This window comes from Danio aesculapii, chromosome 3 (assembly GCF_903798145.1).
Source record: "Danio aesculapii chromosome 3, fDanAes4.1, whole genome shotgun sequence".
NCBI classification, from domain to species: domain Eukaryota; kingdom Metazoa; phylum Chordata; class Actinopteri; order Cypriniformes; family Danionidae; genus Danio; species Danio aesculapii.
In genome coordinates, this window is record NC_079437.1 from 32,222,117 (window position 1) to 32,234,254 (window position 12,138).

General features: G+C 31.0%; 2 protein-coding genes and 1 long non-coding RNA gene across 6 annotated transcripts in view; all 3 read right to left on the bottom strand.

Moving 5' to 3' along the window:
• Window positions 1-726: 726 nt before the first annotated feature.
• On the bottom strand, window positions 727-1,726 carry LOC130219140 (uncharacterized). The gene is made up of 3 exons (XR_008836035.1): window positions 1,450-1,726; window positions 1,225-1,365; window positions 727-1,130 (listed from the first exon to the last, which is right to left on the bottom strand). It is a non-coding gene; the product is annotated as an uncharacterized LOC130219140 (long non-coding RNA).
• A 1,322-nt stretch (window positions 1,727-3,048) lies between these two features.
• LOC130219146 (caspase-6-like) lies at window positions 3,049-7,780 on the bottom strand. Of its 4 annotated transcripts, none has more exons than XM_056451448.1 (7): window positions 7,736-7,779; window positions 7,208-7,240; window positions 6,204-6,237; window positions 5,674-5,808; window positions 5,468-5,544; window positions 4,437-4,612; window positions 3,049-4,341 (listed from the first exon to the last, which is right to left on the bottom strand). In XM_056451448.1, the coding sequence occupies exons 2-7, from the start codon at window positions 7,236-7,238 to the stop codon at window positions 3,796-3,798; spliced, it is 999 nt and encodes a 332-aa protein (XP_056307423.1). In that variant the 5' UTR covers window positions 7,239-7,240; window positions 7,736-7,779; the 3' UTR covers window positions 3,049-3,795. The 4 variants fall into 4 exon arrangements, with proteins under 4 accessions (XP_056307423.1, XP_056307414.1, XP_056307432.1 ...); XM_056451457.1 differs by having other exon boundaries at window positions 3,052-4,031; window positions 4,200-4,341; window positions 7,208-7,780; XM_056451439.1 differs by having other exon boundaries at window positions 7,208-7,780.
• A 2,769-nt stretch (window positions 7,781-10,549) lies between these two features.
• LOC130220444 (deleted in malignant brain tumors 1 protein) overlaps window positions 10,550-12,138 on the bottom strand; it is a 45,538-nt gene continuing 43,949 nt past the window's right edge. The window contains exons 27-30 of the mRNA XM_056452730.1: window positions 11,778-12,062; window positions 11,319-11,642; window positions 11,094-11,234; window positions 10,550-10,999 (exon numbers count right to left, since the gene is read on the bottom strand). Coding sequence (XP_056308705.1) covers window positions 10,755-10,999; window positions 11,094-11,234; window positions 11,319-11,642; window positions 11,778-12,062 — 995 coding nt within the window. The 3' untranslated portion in view covers window positions 10,550-10,754. The remainder of the gene's footprint in view (window positions 11,000-11,093; window positions 11,235-11,318; window positions 11,643-11,777; window positions 12,063-12,138) is intronic.

Here is a 12,138-nt window from a genome sequence, read left to right on the forward strand (position 1 = left end):
TTATTTAAAACAGAATAACACTAGTTTTTGCCTTGATGTCCGCTGTCCGATGTCTTCTGCATAGTTCTCTATCTGTCGAGTGACAGTATTTACATTTTTTAAAAATCTGATTAATTTACATTTCATTAAAACATTTCATTTTCGTTTGCTCTAAATAAATAAATAAAAATCAATAAAACAAACAAAAAAGGTTACATCAAATTAGAAATAACAATCTCTGTGTTAAAGGCATTCACCCTAACCTTCTCCATCATTCTCACTCTCCTCTCAGATGGGATGGTGGGCCAAATCAAAAGTTACAATGGGCCAACTTTTACTTTGGGCATCTCTGCTTTAGACTGTTGGGAAAACCGGAGCACCTGGAGGAAAGCCACGCAAACACAGGGAGAACATGCAAACTCCACACAAAAATGCTAACCGACCCTATATTATATTATATTATATTATATTATATTATATTATATTATATTATATTATATTATATTATATTATATTATATTATATTATATTATATTATATTATAACAACTAATGCATTAAAATGATCTGCACAGATGCTTTATTTTTTAAAGAGCTTTAGGAAAAGCCAGGTTACAAATTAGTTAATGTCTTATCACATTAACAAACAAATTAAACAACATGAATCATGATAAATGAAAGCATTACATTACATTACATTACGTTGTTGTTCTGTTGCATTTTTTAATATTCCAACATTTGACTCATATTACATAAAATCATATGCCATAATCCCCATTCTGAATCTTGAATAAATCATTGCTAAAAAAAATAGAGTGACCAACTAAAATTCTTCCTTCGTTAAGCTTCTGTTATATTTTATTTGCTTGAAGCAGCATAATTTGTAATGATCTGGCCTCACTCAGTATTAATCACAGTAGCTTTCATAAATGTTTTCATTAGATTTGTTTGCCACACATTTATTTTCTGTAATGTCCACATTGATATAGTCTTCTTCAGAGCTGTCCACGTCCACCTTCATGTAATCCTCCTCAAAGTCATCATGATCTAAGTGTTTAACCTTTAATTCCACATTCTCATAATAATCCTCGTCCTCATCATCCTCTTTATAGTTGTTGTCAGTAGATGAGCTTGCATATGTATTAGCTGCACCTATTGCATTAGCATATAAGGGATGATAATGCATTTAGAGTTGTTAATAAAGACAGAAATACATTTTTTTAATGTAAAATTAATTCAACGTTACCATTTCTGAAAGAACACTTCAAATGAGCTTCATCATTCTTCTTCTTCTGTCTTCTCTTAAGAAACAGGACGATGATGAGGACGGTCAGTAAGATCAGTCCAGCTGAAAGTGCAGCACCAATAACAGCAGGAAGCAGAGACGCTGAGAGAGAAACACACACATGGTTTGAGTTCAACTTTCATTAGCAGCAGTCCAGCTTGTGTTCAGACTCGAACACATCAGTACCTGTGATAGTGATGAGCAGCAGTTCAGAGCCAGAGGAACGGAAGGAGCGTGAGGAGACACTGACTTCATAAACACAACTGTAGTTTCCCTTATCTGAATAATCTGCCTCAGGAAAGGGGAAGGAGGCAGAGAGACTGACAGACGGCTGAATCCAGGATACTGAGATTTAATGTTTGATCATGGGAAACTTATGAACACTAATAGAAAATTCTTATTCCCAGAACTGTATGTATGGATTGTAAAGCATAATCAGTGGAGACAGATGCACCTCACTCTGCGTTTGATGCCTGAATGGAGTATTCATATCGTCTCTGCATCTATGTACACATCTGTCTGTAATAAATATCCTTATAAGTCTGACCTTTGCTTTCTGTATTTGTTATCAGTGCACTACAAATTCAAAAGTGTACTTTGATCAAGACTGTTCAGTGCACGCTTGTCAAGTTTGGGTTAATTAAAACCCCTCCAGTGCAATCACTTTGTGTGAATGCTGTCTTGTGCACTAAACAAGCAGATTGAGACCACTTCCAAACAAACTCTGCAGTTTGACTGAAATATGAACACAACACTGACCGAGATCTAACAGAGATCTAAACAAATCAAAAATAGGACATGAAGTCATAAGATGCATAAAAAGGTGAGTTTTTGCATTGTTTTAGATGTACTGAATGTTGTCACAAAACATGCATTAGAAAGCCCTGTTTATTTTTAGGTTTGGTCAAACCAGGAATAAATACATTCTTTATTTTTAAAAGTCAAAATCAAGAGAATCACACTCTTAATTTACATACTAGATATGCATGCACAGAGACATTTGTTGGGGTAATAAAATAGAAGTAAAAAAATTATTATGTCACTCATTGTGATCTGTGCACTGAAAAAAAATGTTGTCTGCAAAATTGTTGCAAACAATTTATTTGTGTTGAATTTAAACAAACAAATTAAATTTAGTAATGTTCAACTTAATTTGTTTGTTTAAATTTTTGTTTGTAAAAAATTGTTTACAACCACCTAACTTAAAAAATTTAGTAAATCCAAGGAATCGTCTTTGAATAATTTTTTTCAGTGTGTTAAAAGTTGTGATTATCTAGCTATCACCTGTTATAAACAATCTAAAAATGGTTTGTAATAGAAACAAAAATAATAAAATGAAAGCAAAAACTTCCCTGCGAATCTGAAATTGATGGAATCTAAATGCAGGAATGCATATATATATATATATATATATGTGTGTGTGTGTGTGTGTGTGTGTGTGTGTGTGTGTGTATTTATGCATATATATATATATATATATATATATATATATATATATATATATATATATATATATATATATATATATATATATATATATATATATATATATATATATATATATATATATATATATATATATATATATATATATATATATGCAAGCACATTCATAATAAATGTAATTCACATGCAGGTCAGATACAGAAAATATTACTGAGATAATGAAAATCATTGTATATCATGTTGCAGTGCACCCTATTTAACACTAATGCACATTCCAACAGGTCAGAAAAGTGACATTACTCAGGAAAAGGATCTAGCACTTTATTTTTAGGCTTTACAAAACAAGTGCAAAGTGTGACAAAACTGGAAAAAAAGAACATCAAGATATAACAACAGATCAAGAGACATGCAATCACACATCATTTATTTTTTTCAATTTGAGCTTGATTAATTTTGGCATCCCAAAATATGACCATGAGATTCATATTTCCTCATTTTTTAACTAAATAAAGTGATACACTGCATCAGAAGGGATTAAAAACAGCCACATTTAAAACATGCCAGTATTGCATTAAACACTACATTGTAGATCCATTCAATCAGATTGTTTTGTTTAGTATTTGCTTACTTAAACAGTGATTTTGTTCTTTGTCAGATAGTGTCTGAAGTCATATCAAAATACTTTCAGTCTTCAGACAACAAGTGTCATTGTGATGCGTTGGATAAAACACAAAATCAAAGGACAGGTCCAATCAGTAATAAGAGAAAAATGAAACAAACTCAGATTTGCTCCTGTAACAACATTACAATCGGCCAATCAGACTTAAGGGATAAATTTACAGTTTATGTCAAGCTTAGTTTACAGTTATGGTTATGTTCATCTACATCATTGTTATCCAATATTAATCCTCTCAGATTTGGGGAATTATTTAAAGTTAGGTTTAAGGGTATAGGGATTAGGTATGGATTAGATTTTCATACAGAAATGATGTTCCAGGATAATTTCTTACTTGGCAAAATCAAACCCACCAAAAGAAAATGATATAATCCGTGAATTTGAAATTGTCATAGAGTAAAACACTAAAATTACTTCTTGGGCCTGAAAAACAGCCTCTTGGTGAGCATGGATGCAAAGCAAGGCATCTGCTTTTTGCCAGTAAAAGAAAGATCTTCGCTTTTCAGTACAGAGTGGGATGAAACTTCCATGTTAACAAGCGTCAGTATGTTGGTGAACTCCAGTTCTGAATGATAACGCCCCAAGATTTTACACAGATCCTGAATGTACCATGAGCCATTACTGGAATTACGGAAAGAGCTAAATCCTTTGAAAGAAAACAAAACAATGAAATTAATTTTTAAAAGTCTGACATTATAGTAAAGTAATGGAGGTACATTGCATTCAAGTTGTTTAAAGCAACAACTTTTAAACAACTTGGATGAAAAATAACTAGAAAATTTCCGTACAACAAAGCAAAGATAAAAACACTGACCTTCAGCTGTTGAGTAGCACATAATGAAATCTGCTCCAGCTGGAAGGGTGGGAAGCACTCCTGCATCTACATCCATTTCATCATCACAGTCCTCCACACTCATTGGAGTCACAGGATCATCCTTTTTGTCACCACGGCAAGCCTTGTTTTTCAAAGAAACCACGCATTTAAATGAGATCTAAAATCACACATTTATTTGTGATGCAGTACATCATAAAGGACATTTTGCACAATTACCTGCCAGATGAAGATCTTGGGTTTACCCACAAGACTACGACATTTATCCCCCTTGAACAAATCAGTGATTTCAGGTATATCGATCTGCCCATCTTTGGCATAAACATGGCCATTTCCCCCATGACTTAAAAAGATGCAGACAAAACAGTCTGCGTCTTTATGGTTAGCAGCAGCAGCTGAAACCAAAAGAAAATTGTGCTCAATACAATAATAAAAAAAATATTTTCATCACTGTCTATAAAGATGGCTTATTTACTTACTGCATATCAATATGAATAATGAACTATTGCAAAAATTCCATCCAGATGTCAGTACAAAATATCAAAAAAAGAAATGAAATAAAAAAGCAACACTAAAATCAGTAAAAACAACCCTTCTAAATATATTCCACAAAAACCATACCAAGTCAAACAAAAGTTGCACCAATAATCACGCACAAAGCGATACGTCTACATCAAGCCATTCATACACAACCTGCATGCAAGATCAAAAATCAAAATGGGTAAAAAGCTATAAATACTAAAAAGCTATAAAGCACAAATACTGTTTGCTGAAAGTCCCTGAGCATCCACATTATTTGTATTAAACAGTCTAATGCCCAAAGGTAAGGTGGAACAAGCATACTGTTTTATGCTGTCCTATTTCTCTGTTCCTGAGATGATAAACCAGGTTTTCCAACTTTTATTGGAGGAAGTGGATCATGAAGAGGATGATCACTCTGTGCATTTATTGTATTAATTAAAAAAATGTTAAACTTAACTAATTCTGCATCACAAAAATGAAAAGTAATGAGAAAGTTAGACCTGAATGAATTGTTGACAATAACCCTTTGCAACGGAAAACAATGGATATATGCAGTTCAGCAGAAAACAAAACAAAACTTAAAATGTGGATAAATGAACAATGCCTTTCAGCCATGACAGTTAACAGAGTGACAAAGATACTGTTGATGAATCGCTGTATTTAACAATACTCAAGTTTAACTCTTATTTCTTAAAACATGTCAGAAATAAAAAATATAGATGTTGTACGTTTTTTAATTTCAAACAAAACGTCATCCTGACTATAATCATTATAAGCCTTCACTTCAAAATCCAGCTCTTTAAATCTTAAAAAAAAAAAAAAAAAAAAAAAAACATACAGAATCAGAATGTTAATTACAGTTCAGTTACTTTAATCCAGTACAGGAAAAAAATAATAATTACTTGCTTTAATTGGCATATCTTGCATTAAATACCTGCTAACAAGGTTGTCTCTGTCTGCATCTGTGCCTTTGCGGACTTTCAGTTCGCAGTCAAAATTTTTCTGGTTAAAGATGAGAGCCATTCCTCGCCTCGCGTGCTTCATAGTATACTCCAGATTAGGATCCATACTAAAGACAATGATAAATAATTTGAAACATAAATATATAACAATATCATTTTACAATAAGGTTCATTCAGATAATATATTCATAACATGAACAAACAATGAACAATACTACAATACAATTATTACAGCATTTCCTATAATCTTTGTTGACATTAATGAAATTCGTTGTTAGTCCATGTTAACTCTTAGTGATTAACTAACATTAACTAGCACAACTTTGGATTTTAATATTGTGTTAGAACTATATAATAAATGTACAAGTCTATCTTATTATTACTTAATATTAGTAAATAAATTGGCTAATGTAACTGTATTGTACAATGTGATAAATGAGTAACTCAATCTTATAACTCTATAATTTCTAACTAATACAGTGCATCTTCTTTAAGGAGTTACCTTTGATTACAGCCATCGGATTCTGTTGTATTTTCTTTGAATGAGAAAAAAAAAATCTAAATCAATACAGAAAATTGCAAATTGCAAATCACTCAAAATTTGTACACTTTGCAAGTGAGCTCATAGAAAGAAACAAAACCACAGCTACACATGACATATGTAATAAACATTTAAACACACAGTAGTCAACATTTGAAGTGGATCTAAATCTTTCATCAAAGTTGTCCTGAAAATGTTGGAAAACACCCATTGTTGTCTTATGACCATTTTGAAAGATCTGCTTATATAAATAGCGCATAGACGAAGGAAATAAAATAAAAATAGCATACTAAATAAACCTTCACATACATAAATATTTAATCCTCCAAGACAAAGATTTTTGGACTAACTGTGGTCAAAGAGATATAGAGAAAATCTAAATTCAGAGAACATATAGGTCAAGCCTATTGATCATTGTACACCTGGCCAAGTTGGTTTTTAATGCCTTTATAACGCTGATAAAGAAAAAAAGAGGTTTTGATAGTTTCTACTACAAATATTTTAAAAAACATCACAACCATCAATCACCAATCGTTAAAAAAGTATATTTTAATTATTTCTAGTGTGTTTTTGGTACATGCCACCAACATAAGGCAAACCACAGGGACAACAAAAAATTATCAGTTTGACCATTAAATTCTGAGGGTTTATATTATACATAGAAAAATAAACAGGTATTTTTTTTCAACCAGAGTAAACATTAAGCTTTTCCTATCTACACTGTACACATGCAGATTCCTCCCTTTACTCACTTTGATGATCAATCAATAAATAAATAAAAGAAGTTATAAACTAAATTCAGCTGTTTGCCCTCCTTACAACAAAAGGTGCCGAAGTAATGAAATGAAACCTGCAGACGAGCATGAATTTGAAGAATTTCTTCAAAATTTTTTTTACAATTATTTTATTCAAACATTTTAAAAAACATTTACAATTATTTTTATACAACCAGATAAAGCCCTTACCTGATTCCTGGCTCTTGGTGTTAGTTGCCATCCCTGTAAATTTGTTATGGTGCAGTATGTAGAATTTAGGAGCATTTAATGACAAACTAATAAACAATGCAGTCACACAGAGTACTTACTGCACGCAAACTATTCACTAAAGCGTTAACCAATCATAGCTCAGTAAAGTTGTGCCAATCATGTTGTGTCACGTTCCCACCCTTCTTTCTCTTTCAACACACACAGCACAATGCAAAACAGTATAAGCTATTTTTTAAAATAATGTTCATCTTATTTTTTTTTTTACAGACGTTTCTCTGGGTTAAGATGAGATTGTGTGACCACAGTCGGTGGTTGTGACAAATGCATTTATTTTCTAAGGAGAGAAAACAGTGGAGACCGGTTGGCTGTAAAAACAGGTCTGCCTTGAATAGAGATGAATCGTTGCTCGAATGCACGAACAAGCCTAAATGTTGAAAATTGAAGAATAAACATCTTTACATACTTTGGTTGCAGCACAGAGTAATCTACGGACAAATGGGGAATTACCTTACTTTTGTCTTCAGGTGATTCACACCTATTTTTTTCATTGCTACATCCTGGTAAAGTAAAACTAACTAGGCTACTGTTTAATCATTAACGAGTTAAAAACGAAAGTAAAAATAAAGTACTATGTATTACTATTATTACATGTCTTGCAGACAAACAAGACCATTTTAGTGCAGTTAATGACAGATTGTGATTACAGTACAAGTACCATGCAGCATTGGTATAAACTTCTATATATAAACCAAATCCATAAATTATAGTTTCACAGTGATCTGATTAATCGCTTTGGTTACTGCAGCAATAAATGGGAAAGTCCTCACTTTAGCCTGCAGGCAACTCAATACATGTTTTGCATGACTAATGATACTTCCTTGTAAACAGTAAAAACATTTTTAACAAAAATGATTTACACACTGTAACCCTGCTCTTTCAAACATTCAAATGGTTTAAATATACAGATGAAGTCAGAATTATCGCCCCCCCTGAATTATCAGCCCGCCTGTTTATTTTTTCTCCAATTTCTGTTCACGGAGAGCAGATTTTTTCAGCACATTTCTAAACATAATAGTTTTAATAACTCATCTCTAATAACTGATTTATTTCATCTTTGTCATGATGACAGTAAATAACATTTTAATAGATTTTTCAAGACACTTCTATACAGCTTAAAGTGACATTTAAAGGCTTAACTAGGTTAATTAGGTTAACTAGGCAGGTTAGGGTAATTAGGCAAGTTATTGGATAATGATGGTTTGTTCTGTAGACTATTGAAAAAAAAAATAGCTTAAAGGGGCTAATAATTTTGACCTTAAAAGGGTTTTAAAAAGCTAAAATAAAACAAATAAGACTTTCACCATAAGAAAAAACACTATCAGACATACTGTGAAAACGCATTGCTCTGTTAAACATCATTTTGGAAATATTTAAAAAATAAAAATAAAAATTTTAAAGGGGGCTAATAATTCTGACTTCAACTGTATATAATATATATAAAATATAAAATATATAAAATATATATAACAATTTTTTTTAAAGGGGGCTAATAATTCTGACTTCAACTGTATATATATATATATATATATATATATATATATATATATATATATATATATATATATATATATATATATAATTTTTCTCGGTAAAACATATTTTCAACCTCTCAAACTTGATAAATATCTTGAACAAAAGTCTTACTGGTTTGGACATAAATAACAGAATTTTCCTTTTGGAGCAAACTAATCCTTCACAAGCACACAAGTATGACAAAATGTTGCTTTTTAAGCACACTCTAATGTAGTTTTGTGTCATGAATATTAATAAAAAAAATTTTAAACAAAATGATTTTGTTGCTGATGAAGTTGAAAGTCCATTAAATGTATATACAGTTTTGGCAATTATATATTTTACACCGAGATATTCCTAGACCTAAATCAAATACAATTAATCAGGTTAATTGTATTTACATAATAAATATAATACTATTTTAACAACTACATATTATTCATTCATTCATTCATTCATTTTCTTTTCGGCTTAGTCCCTTTATCAATCTGGGGTCGCCACAATGGAATGAACCGCCAACTTATCCAGCATATGTTTTATGCAGCCGATGCCCTTTCAGCTGCAACCCATCTCCGGGAAACATCCATCCATACACACTGATTCACACTCATACACTACGGATAATTTAGCCTACCCAATTCCCCTATAGTGCATGTCTTTGGACTTGTGGGGGAAACCGGAGCACCCAGAGGAAACCCACTCCAACGCGGGGAAAACATGAAAACATGCAAACTCCACACAGAAACGCTAACTGATCCAGCCGATTATATTATATTATATTATATTATATTACATTATATTATATTACATTATACTATATTATATTATATTATAATATATTATATTATATTATATTATATTATTTTATATTATATTATATTATATTATATTATATTATATTATATTATAATACATTATATTATATTACATTATACTATATTATATTATATTACACTATATTATATTATATTATATTATATTATATTATATTATATTACATTATATTACATTATATTATATTACATTATACTATATTATATTATATTACACTATATTATATTATATTATATTATATTATATTATATTATATTATAATACATTATATTATATTACATTATACTATATTATATTATATTACACTATATTATATTATATTATAATATATTATATTATATTATATTATTTTATATTATATTATATTATATTATATTATATTATATTATATTATATTATATTATATTATATTATATTATAATACATTATATTATATTACATTATACTATATTATATTATATTACACTATATTATATTATATTATATTATATTATGTTATATTATGTTATATTATATTATATTATATTATATTATATTATATTATATTATATTATATTATGTTATATTATATTATATTATATTATATTATATTATATTATATTATATTATATTATATTATATTATAAATTAACAAATTTATAACATTAGTTTGGCACAAGTAAGCCGTACCAATATTACCTTAGTCATCCTTTAGGAATTCATAGTGTAATACAGCTCCATTCTGGAGTCTAATATTCCTCTGCCACATCAACTAATGCATTTAAATTATCTGCACATCTGCACAAGAGCTTTAGGAAAAGCCAGGTTACAAATCAAATTCAGTGATTCATGCTGAAATTAGTTAATGTCTCATCACATTAACAAACAAATTAAACAACATGAATCATGATAAATGAAAGCATTACATTACATTACAGTGTTGTTCTGTTGCATTTTTTAATATTCCAACATTTGACTCATATTACATAAAATCATATGCCATAATCCCCATTCTGAATCTTGAATAAATCATTGCTAATAAAAATAGAGTGACCAACTAAAATTCTTCCTTCGTTAAGCCTCTGTTATATCTTATTTGCTTAAAGCAGCATCATTTGTAATGATCTGGCCTCACTCAGTATTAATCACAGTAGCTTTCATAAATGTTTTCATTAGATTTGTCTGCCACACATTTATTTTCTGTAATGTCCACATTGATATAGTCTTCTTCAGAGCTGTCCACGTCCACCTTCATGTAATCCTCCTCAAAGTTATCATGATCTAAGTGTTTAACCTTTAATTCCACATTCTCATAATAATCCTCATCATCATCATCCTCTTTATAGTTGTTGTCAGTAGATGAGCTTGCATATGTATTAGCTGCACCTATTGCATTAGCATATAAGGGACAATAATGCATTTAGAGTTGTTAATAAAGACAGAAATAAAATGTTTTTATGTAAAATTAATTCAACGTTACCATTTCTGAAAGAACACTTCAAATGAGCTTCATCATTCTTCTTCTTCTGTCTTCTCTTAAGAAACAGGACGATGATGAGGACGGTCAGTAAGATCAGTCCAGCTGAAAGTGCAGCACCAATAACAGCAGGAAGCAGAGACGCTGAGAGAGAAACACACACATGGTTTGAGTTCAACTTTCATTAGCAGCAGTCCAGCTTGTGTTCAGACTCGTACACATCAGTACCTGTGATAGTGATGAGCAGCAGTTCAGAGCCAGAGGAACGGAAGGAGCGTGAGGAGACACTGACTTCATAAACACAACTGTAGTTTCCCTCATGTGAATAATCTGCCTCAGGAAAGGAGAAGGAGGCAGAGAGACTGACAGACGGCTGAATCCTGCTGATATCTGATTCTCTGAACAGGTAGAAGGAGCCTCCAGGATACTGAGATTTAGTGGAACAGATGATAGTGAAATTGTGGCCCCTGATGATCACTGGGGGCCCCTGAGGGCCCATGACAAACTCTCCATCAGGAGCACTGAGAGAAATACTGGGTTGCTGCAAGTGCACTAGAAAACAAGAAACATACACTGATGTGGTTACAGAGCAAAAAGTACAAATGATTTTATGAACTGCATTTTGTCAAACATTTTCCAAATCTGCTGCATAAATAAAAAATGAACACATAGACTGAACACACTCACCCACAGCGATGGTCACAGTGTTACTCAAAGGTGACTTGACAGTATTGTTCTGATAAGAGTATCGACAGCTGTATTCACCATGATGTGAAACATCGACATTAAGGCTGAAAGTCACATTAGACACATCTCTCGGTGAGGATAAAGATGATCCATTTATGAAGAGCTGGAATTCCGCATTAGCACTGCATCTCGGTGTAGGTGTTGAGCATCTGAACTGGACGATTTCTCCAGGAGAAACAGCTGAATGTGTGGAGATCAGAGCAAGACTCGCCATCTGCAGCTCATCTGCAAAAAAAAAAAAAAAAAAAAAAAAAAAAAAAAATATATATATATATATATATATATATATATATATATATAT